This window comes from Miscanthus floridulus, chromosome 18 (assembly GCF_019320115.1).
Source record: "Miscanthus floridulus cultivar M001 chromosome 18, ASM1932011v1, whole genome shotgun sequence".
Taxonomy (NCBI): domain Eukaryota; kingdom Viridiplantae; phylum Streptophyta; class Magnoliopsida; order Poales; family Poaceae; genus Miscanthus; species Miscanthus floridulus.
In genome coordinates, this window is record NC_089597.1 from 99,618,115 (window position 1) to 99,639,906 (window position 21,792).

The window sequence follows — 21,792 nt, forward strand, 5'->3', positions numbered from 1 at the left end:
AGTTAATGAACTAATGATGATTGCTAATAAAATTGACTATAAGGACGCACGTTTAGTAATGCTTCCGCAGATGCAATAACCCACAAGCCAAATAAGCCTTGCATATCCTTAGAGTCTTTTGTTTTTCTCCTGTCGGGTAAGTCTTGCTGAGTACAATCGAGTACTCAGGGTTTTTATTCCTCCTATTGTAGGTAACCGGAGGATATGTAGAGCTGACTCTTGTGTGTGGAAACCTCCTGGTGGGCTCCGAGAGGATTCTTTTCCCGCTACGATCGTAGTGTTTATCTATAACCCTCACTAAAGGTTTTTATAAGAAAAAATGTAAAATCTGCTAGCATCTCTTGTATAAAATGTTCACTATGTGAATGCTCCACCATATCATTAAATTAATCTTGCTTCCTCTATAACTCTGATAGCATTGTTATATTCCGCTATTATAATCAATTGAGGTAATATTCGACTACTGTAATAAAGTGATGTAAGAAATAACTTAAGAATGTTGTAAGTTGTATTCTCTCATTTATGATCTTGATGGAAAAATGTGGATTTTTTAGTTCTCCCTTGGGTGTGCTCGACGGAACTGCGTAGTTTAGTGTCATCTCTTGAGTACTTAGTGTCTAATGGAAGACAATTACTCCTGGGAGGCAATAGATTAGGCGGTTCTACCACAATAGACCCTGGTGGAGCTGAGGAAGAAGCTCCCTCGCTGTAAGCCCTTGTGGATCTGAGGAGGGACGCCCATCGCGACAAGTAATGACGGGGAGAAGGGAGCTCGACGGGGGAGAAGCAGTAATGGGGGAGAAGGAAACTTGACATCGGCGCTGAGGAGGGAGCTGCCTCGCCACAGGTCTCGATGGATCTGAGAAGGAAACTCAATGGACACCGATGGCGGCTGGCGGGGAACCTTCGACGGCCTCCAGCGAGGGGAGCGAGCACAATAGGAGGGGATGTGGAGTCGGAGTTGGAGACAAGGGGGCAGAGGGGCCAGCTCAGATGAGTGGGGTGGAGCGGAGCTATAGGGGATTTGGAGCTGGAGTTGGAGACGAGTGGGGCGGAGGGGCCGGCTCCGACGAGTGGGGCAGAGGGGGCGTGCTAGGGGGTGGAGGAGCTCCACGAGGAGCACGGAGGGGCCGACTGCGAGGGGACTGAGCGGAGCTAGAGGGGATGCGATTCTAGCGATTACGGAGGGTCTCGGCTCGGTATTTCTTCGGGGTCACGCCAGGTGAAGCGAATACCACGAGGAAACAAGCCCAATTTCCGGACTCCAATGCCATGACCATCCAAACACATGGAATTCGGGTCTGTCATTTCCAATTCCAATGCCATGGCCTCAATGCAGACATCCAAAAGGGGTGTTACATCTATGTATGTAAACTGTTTTTGTGTTTTATATTCCATGCAAGGATACCCTGTCATATCGTGTTGCTCATACAACTCTAAAACAATGAATAAACTAATCATATTGATCATTTCGGTAAGGAAATGACCTCAAATATATAAAAAAGTAATCATATTGATGGTTTCTTTTTTTTCAAATATACTACACACAAAGGAAATATCTCGATGACCATTTTCAAATCTCACCTTTAGAACTATGAGATTTAAAATTTATCAATTAAACTGGCAAGATCAGTATATTTCTGCATTTTTAGATATGGATAATAATTAATAAAATTTATAAAGATGAATGAATGAATTGTATAGAAATAGAAAACTTCTTTTCGCGGCACGATGCAGGATCGTGTCATTGTAAAGATTTTTTTTAGGGGAGTGTCATTTTAAAGATGGCAACGCTCAAATTGGCTACATGCAGGCCGAGGTCCAGTACATGTACGCAAGACGCAACGCCACCTAGTCTGCACAGACTAGCAGCTACCGTCCCAAGCCCAGAAGCCCTGCAACTCACAATTCGCCATCACACAATTAATGCATAATAACACCCTCTCTCTCTAAAAAAAACCGCATAACAGACCGATGCCTCCGTGCGTCAGAGACGTGCACCTACCGTACTTGAGGTTTCCCCTTGGATTTTTTTTTATTTTTAACACTTTTTAAAAACTATTTTTAAATCTAACAATGTTTTTTTTTCAAATCTAACACTTTTGGTCATGCCTATTCGCATGGCGCGGCGAATTCAAGCTGCCGCGCCATGCATAGGGCGCGACAGGGACGATGACGTGGCAGCGACTAAGGCTGCTGAACGCTGACGTGGCCGGGCCTGCCGCACCGCGGATCTGGGCATGGCACTGACGCGCCATGGAGAATGGCGCGGCAATGCTCCCGCCGGCCTAGCTACGTACAACGTATTGGTCGAGGGGCACTGTGGTTACTGCGCGGAAATTAGTGCGCTCGCGTATTGGCCCGATGCCTGACCGTGTAGGAGGAGATCACTGTGCTACGCCGCAGGCCTCAGTTGTCAAATCCATCGCCAGAAAGCACTCTAAACCGCTGCGACCCTGTTGGGCTCAAAGTCTCTGTGCCACTCTTCCTACCAAGCCACACTACTGTACGTATCAAACAGGGTTTTTTACAACAATTTTAAATATATTACGTTAAAGCACCGTACACCAGTAGGGCATGTGCATAGTCATAAGCATGCATGTGACGAATGGATGTCTCTATAGCTACTACTAAGCTAGAGACATCCATTCGTCACATGCATGCTTATGACTATGCACACACCCTACTGGTGTACGGTGCTTTAACATAATATATTTAAAATTGTTGTTGTAAAAAAAACTGTTTGATACGTACAGTAGTGTGGCTTGGCGGGAAGAGTGGCACAGAGACTTTGAGCCTGACAGGGTCATAGCGGGTTCAGAGTGCTTTCTGGCAACTGAGGCCAGCGGCGCAGCACAGTGATCTTGTCGGTACAGAAAGTGACCAACTAGTGAATATTTGTAGTTTTGCTATACGTTGTGATTGGAGGTGGCCTAGCACTCAATGACATAGGATTTATACTGGTTCAGGCAACATGCCCTACGTCCAGTGTGGGTCGGTCGGTGACTTTATTCCTGAGCCCAGGTGCTCAAAGTCTGTAGTAGGGTTACAAATGAGAATGAGAAAGGTAGGGTGTACGAGAGGCCCGGTCGGGTCCGATCGGAAGGGCCGAGAGCGACCGGAGCTCTGCCACGAGCTAGGTGTTTTAGCGTGTGCTAGAGGGGTTGTGAACTATCGATCTAGTGAATCTCAACTTGAAGAAGTCGACCTCCTTCATTGGAGGGAGCGCATCCCCTTTTATAGATGAAGGGGATGGCTTTATAGGTGAGAGGGAGATAGTACGGATATTACTAAGTCTTGTTGCCCACGCCGACGAGGACAATGATGATGGTAGGTGCCCACAATACTATTGATGTCACTGTAGAACGTTAGGTGCACAGGGGAGATTGTGTTGGCTTCTTCAGGAAGGGTGGATGTGGGTACCTGCAAAATACTGTTGGTATGTGAGGAGCCCTACCACGTGTACCAGGTATGGTGAATCCTGGCGCCCACTATCGATGCCCAGAGGCATGTGGGGGCTTTTTGCCATACGGAAGTCCAACGGCGCCTACAATACTGTAGACACAAATGTCGGCGTGTATAATACTATTTGTGTCAGGGCGGTTGTGGAGCACTATTCCTGTAGGCGTACAGGGTATGGTCCGTGGTATCGTGGTTTGACTTGTGTGCTGCCTTTTCCATTCACCCCTGGTTCCTTCCGAGCTGGCGTCCCCGGTCGGATGGCCCCAGTCGGTCCTGGTCGCGCCAGTCGAAGAAGAGCGGTAAGCAGGCTTCCTATGGGCCCCCGGTCGAAAACGTGGGGTTGGAGTAGGAAGCAGTGTTTTGGGCCAGGCCTTCCGATCGGAGAGACCACCCATAGGCGGCTGGTGCCCGAAGCGAGTGCTCCGGTCAGAGAGGTGGGCCGAAGAAGTTGACGAGCAGGTGTTTGTTCTTTCGGGTAGACCTTCCGGTCGGGGGACCGGAATGTCCTTCTGGCCCGTCGTGTTTTAGACTCTTGGGCCGGCCCATGAACTACATGCTATTTTTCTGGGCCGAGCCCTGGCGTGGAAGCCGATCCCCAAGGGACCCTGGGTTTATGAACCCGACAGGAGCCCCCGAGCCCCCGGGCGATTTGAGCTGAATCGTCCGGGGGATTTTTTGTCTTGATGGCGGGTGCGTGTGAGCGCACCCACGGGTGTAGCCCCTAGCCCCCAAGCGGTTCGGGCAGAACTGGCTAGGGGTTTTCTGCGTTTATCAGTGGGGGAGGTTTTTCTGTTGTGTCGGTGGGTGCGCGCGAGCGCACCCGCGAGTGTAGCCCCCGAGCCCCTGGGCGGTTCAGGCAGAACCGTCAGGGGGTGTTGTTTCAGTGGGCGTGTGTGCATGCTTTTAGTTTGAGATAGAATTTTGTTAACCACAGCATCATTGCACAGCCGAGGCGGTTTCTAGGTGCGGAGATGAGACTGAACTTTGCTGATCGCAGCGTCGGTGCGCGCCGCGGATCGGGTGAGAAGGTTAGTTCGGGATAAACCATGGCGTTGGTGCATGCCATGGATGTAGATAGCTTGGTTCGGATGCGACAGAGCTCACCGATGTTTGGCATCGATGCGCACCATGGGATCAGTCGAGGCGGAGTCGCGAGCGGACCTAGGTGTCGGTGCGCGCCATGGATCAAAAGTCAGTTTAGTTAGTCTAGGAATCAGTCGAGCCAGAGCTCCGTAGTCATATGATGCGAGTCCGGGGTCACGGCCCCAGGATTTATGGGAGCGCAATCGGAAGTGAAGCCGTTTATGCAGGTTTAGGAGTCGCAGTCCTAGGTTTATTGGAGTGCGGTCGGAAGTGAAGCCGTTACGAAGTGAAGCTGTTACGTGAGTTTAGGAGTCGTGGTCCTAGGTTTATTAGAGCGTAGTCGGAAGTGAAGCCGTTACGTGAGTTTAGGAGTCGTGGTCACAGGTTTATTGGTGCGCAGTCGGAAGTGAAGTCATTTAAAGCCGAAGCGTAGTTAGTTTGGTTAAAGATCGAACGAGGCGATGCTCGCGGATCCTGGCGTCGGTGCGCGCCGTGGGACCACGTGAGTCGGAGTCGTGGATCTGGCGAGTTCGAGGTCGCCGTCCTTAGCATTTGTCTTGAGCCCCCGAGCCCTATCGGGCCTTCGTGGGGGTCGATGTGAGTTTGTGTGCGCTACCCCATCCTCGGTTCCTCACAAACCAAAGGGGCTGAGTTTTGTCGCCTGTCCCGATCGCTCGGGCTCGAAGACTAGCTCAGTGAGTTCATTAATGGGTGTGATCGAGTGAAATCAGGGTCCATCGTTCGTGATGGGGTCGGCATAGCCCTCTTGTGACATTCCACTACTCCTTTACCTGCAACCCAACATATGCCTAGGTCATTCCGGAGACCGACCCAGGTGGCCTGACGGCCTCCCCTCGATGGAGATTCTGTGGGCCTGGCGAGAGGTTTAGGATCGAACGAGAAGGTTGAGATGACCCGGTCTACCGGACTAGGCTAGGGCCACATGGTGCTCATCTATGGTTTTCTCCCCTGGCTCTGTTGGTTGTCCATGTCGAAAGAAGTAACCGCCGCTTCATGACACAATATGGAGTGTTCTGGTGCATTTCGCTGCACATGCGATGCTTAGTTCCAGAGCCCCCGAGCGGTTCAGGGCCTGAATCATCCGGGAGGCGCGGGCATATGGAATGAAATGCGCGTATGGATGTATGAATGATATAAAGAAATAGAGGGGGTTTTGATAGTGTTTACCTTGACGACCGGAGTGGTGGGGCTAGGAGAGCTTCAGTCAGAAACGTCCGACCAGGACCCGTGCTCGTCGTTCGTGATGGAGTCAGCATGGCCTACATGGGGCATCCCTTCGCTTCCTACCTATGTATCGGTGCGGATACTGAGCGACTCGATCAACTCAGGGGGCTGGTTCGCCTCCTGGCGGAGATTTCATTTTTGGTCTCCCCAGGTCTGTCCTGGGGAAGTGGGGAGCCGCCCGTGTGTGGTGACGCTTTGGTTTTCGCGCCCAATCGTGCGATAGTGGAGGGCCATACCCAGGCCACGTTTCGCCTTGCTAGGCGACGTTTCATCTAACCCGACGTTGCTCCGTCAGTTAGTGTGCGTCCCCTCGGCCAGGGCGTGTCCCATCGTTTCCCATCCACATTGAATGGGGGCAGAGTTTCGTGCTCTGATCGTCTACTTTTCTTCTTTAAATAGGGGGAGGGAGAGGGTTCTCTGTCATAGTCCTTTGCCTGTTCTCCAACTATTGTCTCTCTTCCTTCTTCCTTCTCACCGAGAGTGCTTGTATGCTGCGGCGGTTCCTAAGTGAGAGAGAGAGTGAGCGAGGGGGAGGACTTACAGATCCTTTTGTGAACCTAGAGCGTGATGTCGGATTGGAGGTGACGCTGGATCTGATCTACGAGGCCTTCTTCGGAATGGAGCCATGTGTAGATTTTCTCTGGTGGATCTTTACCGGGTGAGCTTCGTCGGAGGGGAGGTTACTCATGATTGTGCTGGTGGAGGGTTCTGTGCCTACAGCTGCTCAAGTCGGCCAGTTCATAAAGTTTGATAAGATTTCTTCCAGCTATGGCGACCATACCTTGGTAGCGGCGCCCCCACCCAGGAGCTGCCTCAACTACATGAGAAGGTTAGGAGCTCCATGTTCTTCTGCTGAGCATCTATAGGTGCGGTGCCCTAGAGGTATCTATTGCGTTTGCCGAACTCAAAGGAGCGGAGCCGAGCGGGTCTCTGGTGGTTGCATTCGGTTTCTTCTTTGGCTTCCAGGCGATGTCGTTGAGCGGCCGCAGTAGTATTTGTAGTAGTAGAGAATGTAATGATTAAGTTTGTGGGTGAGTCCTTGTGTGAACAGTTTTCTGTATCAGTGATTACATCCATGCTGCCCTTGTGACAGAACCACAATATTCGTTCCTTGTGTTTATCTTAGCATAACTTTTGTTTTTTATCCTTTCTTTCTCGTACCTGCCCATTTGTCCCATAGGGTGCGACCTTGGGAACCCGGGGCGTGGCCTGCGATGCTTGGCTGTTCGTATCCATAGGGAAAGGCGGGGTGCGTCTGGTTGGGAGTAAGAACAGAGTTATGTAAGGTAATCAAAGGAATGGAATGTGCTTCCGTTTGGGGACAAAGTTGTTTTATCATGCGATAGTAAAAAAAGAAAGAGAGGTAATATTCAATATTGTACCCTTGTGGAGCCCCCGAGCGACCCGGGCTGAAAGTGTTTTGAGTAGGGGTGCTTTTACGAGAGCATGTTTTAACTAAGAAGTGGTTTAGACCGAAATTTAGGGGAAAAACAACGTAGCTGTTCAATGTTCTAGGTATTGTTGAGAACATTGCCGTTGTCGTCCTCCAGTTGGTAGGTGCCTGGTCGGATTACTTCGGCTATCATATAGGGTCCTTCCCATGGTGGAGAGAGCTTGTGTTTTTCCTTCGTTGATTGGGTCCTCTGGCGTACGAGATCGCTGACTTCGAGTATCCTTCCTCTGATCTTCCTTTCATGGTATCTACGGAGGGTTTGTTGGTCGACTACGTCTTCTTCGAGCGGATGATGGTCATCTCATGGGCTTCTTCGAGCAGGTCGACTGCGTCTTGTTGAGCCTCCATGGCTCGGTCACGGTCAAAAGCCTTCGCTCTTGGTGCGCCGTGGTCGAGGTCGGAGGGCAATACTGCCTCAGCTCTGTAAGCCAGGAAGAAAGGTGTGAATCCCGTGGATCAATTTGGGGTCATCCTCAGGCTCCAAAGGATTGCTGGGACCTCTGCAACCCATTGTCCGACGTACTTGTTGAGTCAGTCGAAGATGCGTGACTTGAGTCCTTGGAGGACCATGCCATTGGCATGCTCGACCTAACCGTTGGTGCGTGGGTGTCTGACTGAGGCCCAGTCGATTCTGATGCCATACCCATCACTGAAGTCCAGGAACTTCTTCCTAGTAAAGTTAGTCCCGTAGTCAGTGATGATGTAGTTGGGAACGCCGAACCGGTAGATGATGTCGAGGAAGAATTTGACCTCTTCTTCCGAGCGGATGTTGGTGATGGGCTTGGCCTCTATCCACTTGGTAAACTTGTCGACTGCTACAAGTAGGTGAGTGAAGCCGCTCGGGCCCTTCTTGAGGGGTCCCACCATGTCGAGACCCCAGACCACAAATGGCTAGGTGATTGGGATGGTTTGGAGCTCCTGCGTCGGTAAATGGGTTTGTCAAGCGTAGAACTGGCATCCCTTGCACCTATGAATGACCTCCTCTACGTCTTGTAGCGTGGTAGGCCAGTAAAAACCTTGGCAAAAGGTTTTTCTGACCAGAGACCTTGGGGCCACGTGATGTCTGCAGATCCCGGCATGGACCTCGAGAAGGATCTGCTTCCCCCGGCTGGCGAGGACGCACTTCATGAGTACCCCTGACGGACTCCATTTGTAGAGTTTGTCGCCGAGCACGACGAAGGTCTTGGTGCGTCGAGCGATTCATCGGGCTTTAGTCCTTTCAGGTGGGAGAACCTCCTTGAGGAGGTAGGTGAGTAGCGGTACCCGCTAGTCGGTTTCATTGAGTGCCAGTACGGCGGTGTTCGTAGGTGACGTAGAGGTACTAGGGTCGGAGCCCCTAGGCGCTGGCTGGGCGTCGGGGTCAGAGCCCCCGAACGTCGGCTGGGTGTCGAGGTGTGTATGGGCTGGCCCTTCTAGGATGTGGGCGGACGGCTCGTGGATGTCGTTGATGAAGACGCTGCTTGGGGATGGATCCCGCCTGGCGGCCAGTTTCGTGAGGAAATCGATGGCATCGTTGTCCCTTTGAGGGACGTGATGTAGTTCGATCCCCTGGAATTTGTCCTCGAGCTTGCGCACCTCTTGGTAGTATGCTGTCATGAGGGGGCTCTTGCAGGACTCCTTCATGACCTGATCAGTGACTAGTTCCGAGTCGCCGCGGATGTAGAGTCACGTGGGACCGAGCTCGATGGCGATGCGGAGTCCATTGATAAGGGCCTTGTATTCCACAGCATTGTTTGAAGCTGAGAAGTGGAGGCGGATGGTGTAGCGGAGCCTACTCCTGTCCGGGGAGATCAGAACCACTCCAACCCCCGAGCCGGGCGCCATTATGAACCCGTCGAAGTACATTGTCCAGTACTCGTGGGTGACGTCCGGGGTCGGTAGCTAAACCTCTGTCCATTCGGCGATGAAATCTGTGAGAGCCTAAGACTTAATAGTGGTGTGGGGGGTATATCTGATGTCGTGGCCCATGAGTTCAAGTGCCCACTTAGAGATTTGTCCTGTGGTGTCACGGTTGCGGATGATGTCTCCGAGCGAGTATGAAGTGACGACTGTGACTTCGTGATCGGTGAAGTAGTGTAGGAGCTTCCTGGTCATCATTAGTACGGCGTATAGGAGTTTCTGCACCTGGGGGTACCAAACCTTAGGGTTAGTAAGTACTTCTCCGACGAAGTATATGGGTCGCTGTACCTTGAGCTGGTGTCTTGGTTCCTCCCTCTCGACGACCAGGGCGGGGCTCACCATATGGTTACTTGCCATGACGTAAAGGAGGAGGGGTTCTCCCTGTTCGGGAGTGACGAGGATTGGGGCCGACGTTAGGGACGTTTTGAGGCTTTCGAGAGCCTACTGGGCTTCCTCAGTCCAGATGAAGGCGTCTGTCTTTTTGAGGAGCTTGTAGAGTGGCATCCCCCGTTCGCCGAGCCAGGAGATGAAGCGGCTTAGGGCAGCTAGGCAACCGGTGAGTCTCTACATGCCCTTGACATTGCGTATGGGACATATGTTGGAGATGGTTGCGATCTTTTCAGGGTTGGCTTCGATGTCACACTCGAACATGATGTACCTGAGTAGCTTCCCCTTCGGAACCCCAAAAACACATTTTTTGGGATTCAACTTGATGTTGAACCTTTGGAGGTTCGCGAATGTCGCGGCCAAGTTTGCGATCAGGTCACACGCTCGGGCTGTTTTGACCACTATGTCATCAACATAGACGGCGATTGTTGGTCTTGGCCATTCGGCCTAATCAGGCTGATCGGGCTGGTCGATTTGGTCGGCGAAGCATTGCTGCATGCACCTTTGGTAGGTGGCGCCGGTGTTCTTCAAGCTGAAAGGCATGGTCATGTAGAAGTATGAACCATACAGGGTGATGAAGGAGGTCACGAGCTGATCGGACTCTTTCATCGCGATCTAGTGATAGCCTAAGTAGGCATCCAGAAAGGAGAGGATCTCGCAATCCGAGGTGGAGTCGATTATCTAGTCTATGCACGGCAAGGGAAAGTGATCCTTAGGACACGCCTTGTTGAGTCCAGTATAATCGACGCACATTCTCCACTTCCTAGTCTTTTTTCTGACAAGGACGGGATTGGCGAGCCAGTCGAAGTGGAAAACCTCCCTAATGAATCTGGCCGCTAGGAGCTTGGTGATCTCTTCGCCAATGGCCCTACGCCTCTCATCATCGAAACGACGTAGGCATTGCTTGGTGGGCTTTGAGGCCGGGATAAGGCATAGTGCATGCTCGATGACCTCCCGTGGTATCCCCGGCATGTCAGAAGGTTGCCACGCGAAGACATCACGATTGTCATGCAGGAAGTCGACGAGCTCGCATTCCTATTTGGCCGGGAGCTGGGTCCTGATTCGCACCGTTTTGGCTGGGTCAGCGGGGTCGACACCCACCGTCTTGGTTTCCTCGAGTGGGCGGAAGGCCGTCGAGGAGGTCAGTTTGTTGCAGTCTGGGACTGCTGGGGTTGATGACTCCCCAAGCCATGGGAGCTCGGAAGAGTTGACGATCGTGGTGGCGAGCTCGTAGTGCTCGCGGTCGCACGCGAAGGCGTGCGAGAAGGCACTACTCACGGTGATGATGTCGTTTGGCCCTAGCATCTTCAGCTTGAGGTAGGTGTAGTTGGGGATGGCCATGAATCTTGCGTAGCATGGTCGCCCCAAGATGGCAAGGTAGGACCCTAGAAAGTCCACCACCTCGAAGGTGAGGACCTCCGAGCGGAAGTTGGCCCGGTTGTCGAACGTGATGGGCAGATCGATCTGTTCGAGCAGGTATGCCTGCGCTCCCAGGATCACTCCGTGGAAGGGGGGGCCTGCCAGGTGGAGCTCTGACCAGGGGATGCGCATGGCATCGAGGGTGTTGATGTACAAGATGTTGAGGCCGCTGCCCCCGTCCATTAGCACCTTGGTGAGGCGCTTCTTGCGGACGATGGGGTCAACGACGAGCGGGTAGCATTCTGGTCTTGCGACGTAGGAGGGATGGTCCCTCTAATCAAAGATGATCGGGGACTCCGACTAGCTGAGGAAGGAGGGGACGGTGTCTCGGCGGCGCATGCCTCCCTGTAGCGTACATTATGCTAGCGTTTAGTCCAGATGGCGTTGGACCCGCCGAAGATCATGATAAACTCCTTGAGTTTGGGGAAACCATCTCCGTCCTTGCCTGCCGCACCCCCCTCTTGGCTGCCAGCTCCTTGCCGTCTCCCTCCTTTGACCCACCGGCCTATCGGAGGAAACGTTTGAGGAGCTCGCACTCCTTGTAGAGGTGTTTGATGGGGTAGGCGTGGTTGGGGCATGGACCATCCATGAGTTTGTTGAAGTGGTCAGGCAGTCCCTGTTGGGGTTGCCTGGGTGTGCGATCAGCCACGGCGACCAATGCGGTGTTGTCCGACCGGCGCCGATCCTTCTTGTTCTTCTTGCCCCTTTGAGTGGAGGGGCCTTCGTCTAGATCCGCGCGCTTGGGCTTGCCTTTGCCCCAGCCTCCGCTGAAGACCGCTCCGACTGCCTCCTCGCTAGAGGCGAGGTTGGTGGCAATGTCGAGTAGATCGTGGGTGGTACGAGGTTTTAGGCAGCCAAGCTTGTGGATCAGGGACTCTTAGTTTATCCCGGAGAGGAATGCACTGATGATGTCTGCGTCGAAAACATCAGGGAGGGAGTTGCATCGTTGAGAAAACCTACGGATGTAATCCCGTAGGGACTCGCTGGGCTCCTGCTGACAGCTCTTGAGGTCCCAGGAGTTTCCCAGGCGGGCGTATGTCCCCTAGAAATTCCCAACGAAGACCCTCTTGAGGTCCTCCCAGTCGTGGATGCTGTCGTGTGGAAGGAATTCAAGCCATGCCTGAACATGTTCCCCCATGCAAATGGGAAGATATTGGATGATGAAATAATCATCATCCACTCCTCTGGCTGGATAGGCGAGCCGGAAGTCTTCGAGCCAAATGCCTGGGTTTGTCTCCCCAATGTATTTGGTGATGTTGGAGGGAGGCCAGAAATGCTGTGGGAACGGTGCCCTCTGGATGCGCCGGCTGAAGGCCCGTGGCCCCAGACCCTCAGGGCTGGGGCTCCGGTCGTCCGGTCGGTGACCGCGCCTGGGGCATGTTTTACCGCTTCCCTCGATGGTTTGGCTGGGATCTGTTTCGCCTGCTACCGTACGGTGGACGTTGTTATCGTGTCGGGCCCAATGCCGGTCGCTGATGACGCTACGAGCATCCTGGTGTGAATTGCGCTGCTCGCGTACTGGCAGTAGGTGTGGAGCAGGCGCCCGGTCGGACCATGGCACAGCTATCGCACCCTGAGCTGAGTCTGACGGCTGCAGCGGCGAGCGAATGGAGCGATCAGGTCGGCGCGTCCCCGTCCCCCCGGTGGGGAGAGAGGGTGCGGGTCGGAGTCGCGATGTGGAGCTTTCCGCCTGTTGGACGGTGGCGGCCTCTACTAGAACTCGGAGGTTCCGGTAGACTGCCCGTTCCTAAGGGTCCACGGGTTCAAGAACACCACGCAGAAGCATTGCTGCAGCAGCAATATTCTGGCTGGCCCGGGCGAATTGTGGGACATCATTCCCCTCGTTCACAATGTCGTGCTAGACCTAATGAGCGCGACCCTAGGCACCGCCCGCCGGGCCATGCGCATGGGGCACAACGTGCCACACCGACCATGCCGGCGCAGGCGGTGGCTGGTTCTGCCATCGTTGTCGTAATTCCTCGGCGTGTGCTTGCGCAGATGCGAGGGCCTCCGCACGCGTGTCCGGTGGGGTGTGAGTTTGCGCAGACTCTGCAACCACTGGTGGCTATCCTCGACCGTCCGCCATAGCGCACTCCCAGGACGGATGGTGGCGGGGCGCCACATCACCGATGTTGGAACCGTCACTCTCGCCCTCGTTATCCGGGAGTTCGTGGGAAACGACAGGAGCGAAGCCTGCCATTCCTACGAATTCGGACCTGAGCGGGGATGGTGCCGGCGCCCTTCGGAGCCCCCAAGCGTAAGCATCCGAGGAGGACGTGAGGTCGTAAGGGAACCGACCGTACGGTGTTTGTGGTCTAGGTGGTGCAGTCCCTTCGGGTGATCGGTGGGAGATAGTAAATAAAGGGTGAATAAAAGTACGCGTATTACTTACGGTGGGGTTTGAGCAGAGAGTTTGCTCAGAATGAAGCACAGATGCCGCACCGTTGAGGTCGCGCGTCCCAGAGTCGATGGAGGACGTCTCTCGCGGAGGTGGAGTACGCCGAGCCGGCCAGCGACGAAGTCCAGGCTTTCGAAGAGGAAGGCCTGGGATGGCTCGAAGACGGGTGGAACCCGCATCCCCGCAGGCGGGAGTGCGAGATATTCCAGCGAGCCGAAGCGAATCGTATTGCCCGAGCCCGCCACGGCGGGGGTGGTGAAAAAATAGGCCATCCGATGACCAAAATGTGTTGAACGTACAGCGTCTTCCCCATGGACGGCGCCAACTGTCGGTACAGAAAGTGACCAACTAATGAATATTTGTAGTTTTCCTGTACGTTGTGATCGGAGGTGGCCTAGCACTCAATGACATAGGATTTATACTGGTTCAGGCAACGTGCCCTACGTCCAGTTGGGTCGGTCGGTGACTTTATTCCTGAGCCCAGGTGCTCGAAGTCTGTAGTGGGGTTACAAACAAGAAGGAAAAAGGTGGGGTGTACGAGAGGCCCGGTCGGGTCCGACCGGAAGGGCCGAGAGCGACCGGAGCTCCGCCACAAGCTAGGTGTTTTAGCGTGTGCTAGAGGGGTTGTGAACTATCGATCTAGTGAATCTCAACTTGAAGAAGTCGACCTCCTTCGTTGGAGGGAGCGCATCCCCTTTTATAGATGAAGGGGATGGCTTTACAGGTGAGAGGGAGAGAGTACAGATGTTACTAAGTCTTGTTGCCCACGCTGTCGAGGACAGTGATGATGGTAGGCGCCCACAATACTGTTGATGTCACTGTAGAACGTTAGGTGCACAGGGGAGGTTGTGTTGGCTTCTTCAGGAAGGGTGGATGTCGGTACCTGCAAAATACTGTTGGTATGTGAGGAGCCCTACCACGTGTACCAGGTATGGTGAATCCTGGCGCCCACTATCGATGCCCAGAGGCATGTGGGGAGCTTTTTGCCGTATGGGAGTCCAACGGCGTCTACAATACTGTAGACACAAATGTCGGCGCCTACAATACTGTTTGTGTTAGGGCGGTTGTGGAGCACTGTTCCCGCAGGCGTACAGGGTATGGTCCCTGGTATCGTGGTTTGACTTGTGCGCTGCCTTTTTCGTTCACCCCTGGTTCCTTCCGAGTGGGCGTCCCCGGTCGGATGGCCCCAGTCGGTCCCTGTCGCGCCAGTCGGAGAAGAGCGGTAAGCAGGCTTCCTACGGGCCCTCGGTCAGAAACGCGGGGTTGGAGTAGGAAGCAGTGTTTTGGGCCAGGCCTTCCAATCGGAGAGACCGCCCATAAGCGGCTGGTGCCCGAAGCGAGTGCTCCGGTCGGAGAGGTGAGCCGAAGAAGTTGACGAGCGGGTGTTTGTTCTTTCGGGTAGACCTTCCGGTCGGGGGACCGGAATGTCCTTCCGGCCCGTCGTGTTTATGCTCTTGGGCCGGCCCATGAACTACATGCTGTTTTCTTGGGCCGAGCCCTGGCGTGGAAGCTGGTCCCCGAGGGACCCCAGGTTTATGAACCCGACAGATCTCCTCCTACACGGTCAGGCATCGGGCCAATACGCGAGCGCACCGATTTCCGCGTAGTAACCACAATGCCTCTTGGCCAATACACCGTACGTAGCTAGGTCAGCGGGAGCATTGCCGCACCATTCTCCATGGCGCGTCAGTGCCGCGCCCAGATCCACGGCGCAGCAGCCCCGACCACGTCAGCGTTCAGCGGCCCTAGTCGCTGCCAGGTCATCGCCCCTGCCGCGCCCCCCTGCATGGCGCAACAGCTTGAATTCCATGGCGCGGCCAAAAATGTTAGTTTTGAAGAAAAAAAATTAAACAGTGTTAAAAAAGTGTTAAAAAATAAAAATAATTCTCCCCTTGCATCTCCTGCGATTACTCCCCCAGTCTGGTGACCTACCGGAGCAGGTTTTTTTTTTCTTCTTCCGAGACAGCTCAAAAGCACCACACGCCATGAACCCAGGGAACAGCGTCAGGTTGGTCGGTTTGGTGCCTAGCGCCCAATTCACGGCGCACAAGTTCGGGCATTCCAGATGGCAAACGGCCTGATGTGAAAGCGGTCAAGGCTGCCAGCAGAAATGTGAGTTGCTCCTTTTCACCAAAGAGATCATATGTGAAGAAGAAGACCACGACCTCATCGGTAGATGAATCTTATGAGTTACTCCCTCCATCCCAAATTGTAAGTCATTCCAAGAATCTTGGAGAGTCAAAGCTTCTCAAGTTTGACCAAAATTATAAAAAAAATTACAAAGATTTATGACATCAAATAGGTATACTATAAAAATATAATTAACAAAGAATCTATTAGTACTTAGTTGGTATCATAAATGTTATTATCTTATTATATAAACTTGGTCAAACTTGAGATGCTTTGACTCTCCAAGATTCTTGGAATGACTTACAATTTAGGATGGAGGGAGTATTTCTGAGCCTTGTGAAGTTCAAGGATGGTTTCATGGTTATTGAGCCAGAACCTGGTGTCACCATTGTATATGAGCGAGAAGAAGATATGCCAGCTGGATATGATGAATGGAGAACTGGCAGTTCCACAAATGAACTGCCTTTGGTGTCTCCACTTGAAAACATGGAGGAAGACTACACCATGCAAAGATATGATTATGGGCTTGCACCCGCTAACGAAATTGCTTCTGAACATGAAATGGCTGCACCTTCTTCAGAGAACATTGATGGTCAGGATATTATTTGCACAGATGAGCGTGGCCTCGTACTTTATGCTGAACCATCTGATTTAAATGTAAGATTCTTTTGCATAATTTCTGGTTCTCTTCAAATGATGCTGCCTGTTCTATAGCTGCCTTTTAGCCCAGGCATGTGAAGATGAACAAGCAACACCTCTTGCTATCAGTTACGGTGGTTCATCTACATTTGATGAAAAACTCAATGCTATTTTAAGTCAACCATATGATCAAAACGAATACGAAGAGCTTTGGAGAAAAGCCACTGACCGGAAGCCTGTGAGCAGACAAAGACACTTGCGAAGTGCATCAAAGCGCTATGTTACAGAGGCAATCGGGCTGTCATATCTCGATTATTACCCAGGTATAATTACAAAGCTTGGTAGGGGAACTTGTTTGTCCTGACGTGTTAATTGAGCACCTTTCTATCCATCTCCAGCCACTATATCCTGCTATCCGTATGGGTTGTAATAAGTACTCTTGGTTTACAAAAGGAAAAGGCAGATTCCTGTGATTTGATCAGGTGGTTGACAAGCATTTAGTAGCCAATTGTTCATTTTCCAATTGAGCTGCATTAGCCAAGTAACATATGCTTTCATCATATAACTCTTACCACATAAGGAAACTCTGGAGGCCTCAGTCTTTCCTCCATCATATGAATCATTTGCGTCCATTTGGAAATGAACTAAGTTTTTTTTGTTGTATAGTTTCATAACCACAATAACATGATATATAGCAACCACAGAGAATAAGACCTTGAACTTTTAGGTAGCTTTAGCTTCGTCCTGGTTTTATTTACCACAGTTTTTTTTATGTTATATACATGTAATGGAGATACCAGTGGGCTTTTTCTCGAAACTGAGATCTAGATTTTTATATATGTGATGCCTATATGACTCATGCATTTTGTAATGCATCATCTCATGATTCTATAGCAGTATTGAAGGCCATGCTTTCAATGTTGTGATGCAGAACTTGTATTTTATGAATTGATATCAGGCATGATATCAATTGAAGATTATGCAAGTTTCTATTTACCAATGAAATCGATTGATAGATTTCATTTTAGTACTTCTCGAGCTTGACTCATCTTTAGTTAATCATGCAGATCTAGCCGTACAAATAAACTCAGCTGACTGTGATAAGAGACTGAGCCTACTACGAAAGTTCTTCTTTTGGTTGGAGGTGATCTAAGTTTACCACCCTTTTTTTTAAACTTCCCAGTGCTTAAGGTCTCTGCTGGTGGAGTTGAAAATTAGTGAATCTGAAATTATTCACATGTGCCTTTCTTTTCGAGATAGCAAAATGTTGTGAAGAGATTTCACCCAATTAGTGAAAAAAACCTGTTTCTTGCTGACAGCTACAGTGGTTTGAAAACAAAACGTCCATAATATGTTCGTTTAGTGGTTTGCCTGCTTCATGGTGCTTTGTAAGGGAGGGCCGGAGGGGGGACTTCAGTATTAGTAGTAATCCATTTCAAATTCACCTCAATTTTTCTGCAAACACAAGGAGGATATTTGGTTCTTCATTTGTTTCGTGCATCTCAATAGTGGCCAGTGCCTCATTCTTTCAGATTTCTGGTGACTGACCCATGAATGCCTGGACAGTAGCAGTACTATGTGAAAGAAAATGTGATGTTCTCCATGCCTTTGGACTAAAGTTAAATTTATTCTCATTCTTTTCTTCAGAACTTATGCCATGAGGGAGCCTATATGCCCTGGATCTCCAAACCTCTAGCTTGCAATCCCATTTCACCGGATGAGTATGAACCAATGCCCGCTCTCAAGACACACGAAGATGAGCCCAAGGGGTGAGCAGTTAGCTGAGATTTGCTTGCAGCCTCCCTGCATCTCTGGTGCTACATGACTGCTCGTTGTTTCGATGCATCAAGGCTCCTCACCTGCCGTGTGCACATGTCATACTTGTTATGACACCATTATAAAACAGAACAAAGTTGTATTGGCCTATTGGGACTTTGATATGCCTGCCGTAGGTTTAGCTCTCGTTGTGCAGCTCTTTAGTATCTTATCTGCGACTTCAGTGTCTATGCATTAGTGCTCCTCCGAGGTTTCATGCTCTGTGGTGAATGTTTTCAGAAGATTAATTCATTACCCTCTCAATCCTTCACACACACACGCGCGCGCGCGCCCGCGCACGCGCACGCGAAAAAAAACAGAGATCGGGTATGTCCTCTCCCTGAAATAAGCATGGCACTACACTGACCTGATCTGCACACGATTACATCTGGGTAATAATAAAATGAGTTCATGATAATGCTGGAGAAGTTTTTTTTTCGGCTATATTACACGACATGGCAACAAATACAGCATGGATACTGCAACAATTATACTGCTAGCATTTTATCGTTACAATAGTCGTATGGATGCAGGATTTTAAACAGCAGGATATCTGTATGCCCCTTAGTACTACTAATCGTATGGATGCAGGCCTTTAAACAGCTCCTTCCGCTCTGGTTGCGTTAGTAACTTCATCAACAGAAACAAGCATCTGCGCTACATCTTCCATGGTAGGTCGTCTGCTTCTATCTTCCTCCAGGCATGAAACAACCAGCATCATCATTATTCTTGCTTGCAGATAGTTGAAATCGCCATTCAGTCTAGCGTCAATGAAGTCAGGGAACCATAATTGTTCAGTGCCATCCAACTGCAGATTCTCATTAAGCATCCTGACTATCCTTCCAAGGACCATCTCCACTTCCGCATCCTCATTATTTTCCATGTCTGAGACACGGGCTCCCTTTAGTAGTTCCAGTAGCACCACTCCAAAGCTGTAGACATCAACCTTTGCCGTAATTGGGAGACTAGAAACCCATTCTGGTGCTAGATAACCTCTAGTCCCTTGGATCTTTGAAACATTTATGTTGGATCCACCTCTGCTCAGGAGCTTTGCAAGGCCAAAGTCGGTGATCTTTGGCATCAAGTTCTCATCCAGCAGTATATTTTCAGGTTTCACATCACAATGGATGACCCACTCTGAACACTCGTGGTGAAGATACACCAATCCTCTAGCCACCCCTAGCGCAATATCAAATCTTTGCTTCCATCCAAGTAAGATTTCCGAACTCTTTCTGTCAGATAAGAATTTATCCAATGAACCATTCTCAAAGTATTCAGAAACCAATATCCTGTGTGGACCATCGGAACAAAATCCCCAAACTCTCACTAGGTTCATATGATAAATCCTGCTAATCACAGTCAGTTCATGCTGGAATTCTTCTTCACTTTGGTTTATTTCTGCCAATTTTTTCACAGCTACTGCCCTGTTGTCTTGCAAGACCCCTTTGTATACAATGCCTGATGCTCCCCTCCCAAGTTCATCCTTGAACTTTCTGGTCGCCGACACCAACTCTCTGTAGGTGTACCTGCGAAAATGATTAGTTACCATTTCATATCCAGGCTCAGCTGGCCATACTCCTCCCAGTACCATGCGTTCCCTCCTCAAAATAAACCATCCTAATGCAACAAACATTATCTCTGCCAGAAATATTGCTGATAAGAATCCATAGAAGTACAGAAACTTTGATTCACTCTGCTGTCTCTTAAGCATATCCAGAAAATCTGCTATGAAGTACTTATCTGTTGTAGTACAGTCAGGACCATACTTGGGACCAAAGGGTTGTGATTGCGGAATTGAGGCCTCCAACACTTCTACTCCCTTGGGAAGCTTGATGTACATGGTGCCAGTAGTACCAATGTGATGCAGGGTTACACCACCAACAAGAGCAAGCTTTGGATAGCAGTCGCCGATTCCTTCCCAGTATGCAAAACCCTTACAATTGCAGTCATGCAAGCATTTGTTCATGCAAAAGTCAAGAGAAACAAAACGAAGGGCAGCCATATCATACCCAAAGAAATCAGTGTGGGGTAGCTTAGCAAATTTCACCATCTGTGCATCACAACTGATGTTGGTCTTTGGTCTGCAGCCTTTGCTCTGCTCACTTGGGTCGATGACTTCAAAACCAGGGGCACACGCACAAGCTGGCACAGGAGTATACACACATATTCCGTTTTCGCCACACAGACCGCGTACTTTGCAAAGCTGAGGAAAGGCCATCCATGTGACCGACCATGTTCTGTCTTCCATATTCAGACTGTATAATCTGAGGTTACCATCATAATCCAGTGTTAGCCGCCTCGTGATCCCAGGACCCCAATCAGCAGCTGTGAAGGTTGCATTGTCACTTCCAAGGAAATGTCCCCAGGTATCAAGAGCCCCAGATGTACTGCTATTGAATGGCACTCTAAGCTTCTCCCAGATAGTCCTACTTGGATTTGGCCAATAGATAAAAGAAATATTTTTCTCATCATCAAACAGAGAAAGAAGGTACTGATCGTCAAAATGGAAGCTGTAGTGGCCAGGAACAAGTAACCTGTTAGTAGAGACCAGCTTTGTAGGAGCAGTAATTCTCTGAGTGGGTAACAAGGTATCAGTAGGAGAATCAAAGCTTTGCCACAGGATGGCACTATCTTTGCCCTTCACAACGAGGTTCCCGGTGCCCAATAGCCGAGCTTGAACATGCCCAGCATCCGAAGCGCTCACATTGTTGGTCCACACAATCTGGCCATTGTAATCTTTTAGAACCATGCTCCCGTCGACATCTAACTCGACTCTGGATCCCCAGGTGTACACAGGGTGGAGAGGATTCGCGCTCCAGATGATGGTTCTTTTGGATGATCTGGAGAACCAGATGGAGAAGGTGGAGGCATTGGGAGAGATGCTGTAGAAGCCGCAGGTGAAAGTGCCATCTGGCGAGTGGAGCACATCAGAGCTGTGCTCTACGGAGAGAGACGAACCCGCTGACAGGAAATCATAGGCTGAGACAAGCGAAAGCAGATGAATCAACGTGAGGAGGAGAAGACTGGCTAAGCTCTCATTCATGGTAGATGCTGCAGCTATTAATGATCAATTGCGTGGAATCAGATGAATGTTGATCAGGAGAAGCAGGCGCAGAATCAGGGTTATCTTAAAATGGTGGGATATGCGCATAGGATTCAGGTTGCAATGCATTATCATCCATGGACTGAGCTATGGGAAGGTCAGGTTTGGAGTTTGGACAAAGTGGTATGTTCACCATTAGGCAAGTGCGCTCACATGAGTGGTTTGGAAAAGAACAGATTTAGAATTCGTGGTGATATGTTATGGTTACACACCTAATCATTTAAACTTTTGTACAAGTGCTTTATGGAGTATATCCAAAATGTAACCTCCTGTGCGAACTGAGCATAGGTTCCTTGTGGTGGCTTGACGTGGGTGCTCGTGTTTTACCGGATTTATTCGTACCATCGTGAGACGGAGCACAGAATCAGTGTGAAAACAGATCATTCGGTCGGAGGATATATATGACGCTTAATGTCTTAGAAACGTGGAGTGTAGCCACGATTTTGGACTAGTACCGAGCCATTGTCGAAAGGTAAAAGCTAGCGTGGCCGTCAACCACACATGCCGAGACCACAGACCAGTGCGGTGCAGACCACCAATTCTGCACGAGGACGCGATTGAACTGAACGTTAAGAAACAGTTCATTATATGGGAGCAGGGTAACCTCTAACCTTTTTTTTCTGCATAATAATAGTAGCCGGAGACCGTTCGTCAGATGTTACCGATCGATCGAGGAGTCGTCTGTGGTCCAACAGAGACGTAGGGCTTGTTTGGCAGGGCTCCTCTTCGGCTCCGGCTCCGGCTCCTCCAGAGGAGCCT

The 21,792-nt window shown here is 50.6% G+C and overlaps 2 protein-coding genes across 3 annotated transcripts; one reads left to right on the forward strand and one right to left on the reverse strand.

The window, feature by feature from the left end:
• The first annotated feature begins 15,024 nt into the window (after positions 1-15,024).
• On the forward strand, positions 15,025-17,888 carry LOC136524258 (uncharacterized). Its single transcript, XM_066517695.1, has 6 exons — positions 15,025-15,171; positions 15,342-15,535; positions 15,788-16,133; positions 16,207-16,438; positions 17,183-17,259; positions 17,763-17,888. Exons 1-6 carry the CDS (start codon positions 15,025-15,027, stop codon positions 17,886-17,888), a joined length of 1,122 nt encoding a protein of 373 aa, XP_066373792.1.
• Positions 17,889-18,333: 445 nt separating this feature from the next.
• LOC136521801 (putative receptor protein kinase ZmPK1) lies at positions 18,334-21,216 on the reverse strand. Of its 2 annotated transcripts, XM_066515569.1 has the most exons (2): positions 20,465-21,216; positions 18,334-20,356 (listed from the first exon to the last, which is right to left on the reverse strand). In XM_066515569.1, exons 1-2 carry the CDS (start codon positions 20,971-20,973, stop codon positions 18,526-18,528), a joined length of 2,340 nt encoding a protein of 779 aa, XP_066371666.1. In that variant the 5' UTR covers positions 20,974-21,216; the 3' UTR covers positions 18,334-18,525. The 2 variants fall into 2 exon arrangements, with proteins under 2 accessions (XP_066371666.1, XP_066371665.1); XM_066515568.1 differs by having other exon boundaries at positions 18,334-21,216.
• Between the last annotated feature and the right edge of the window lie 576 nt (positions 21,217-21,792).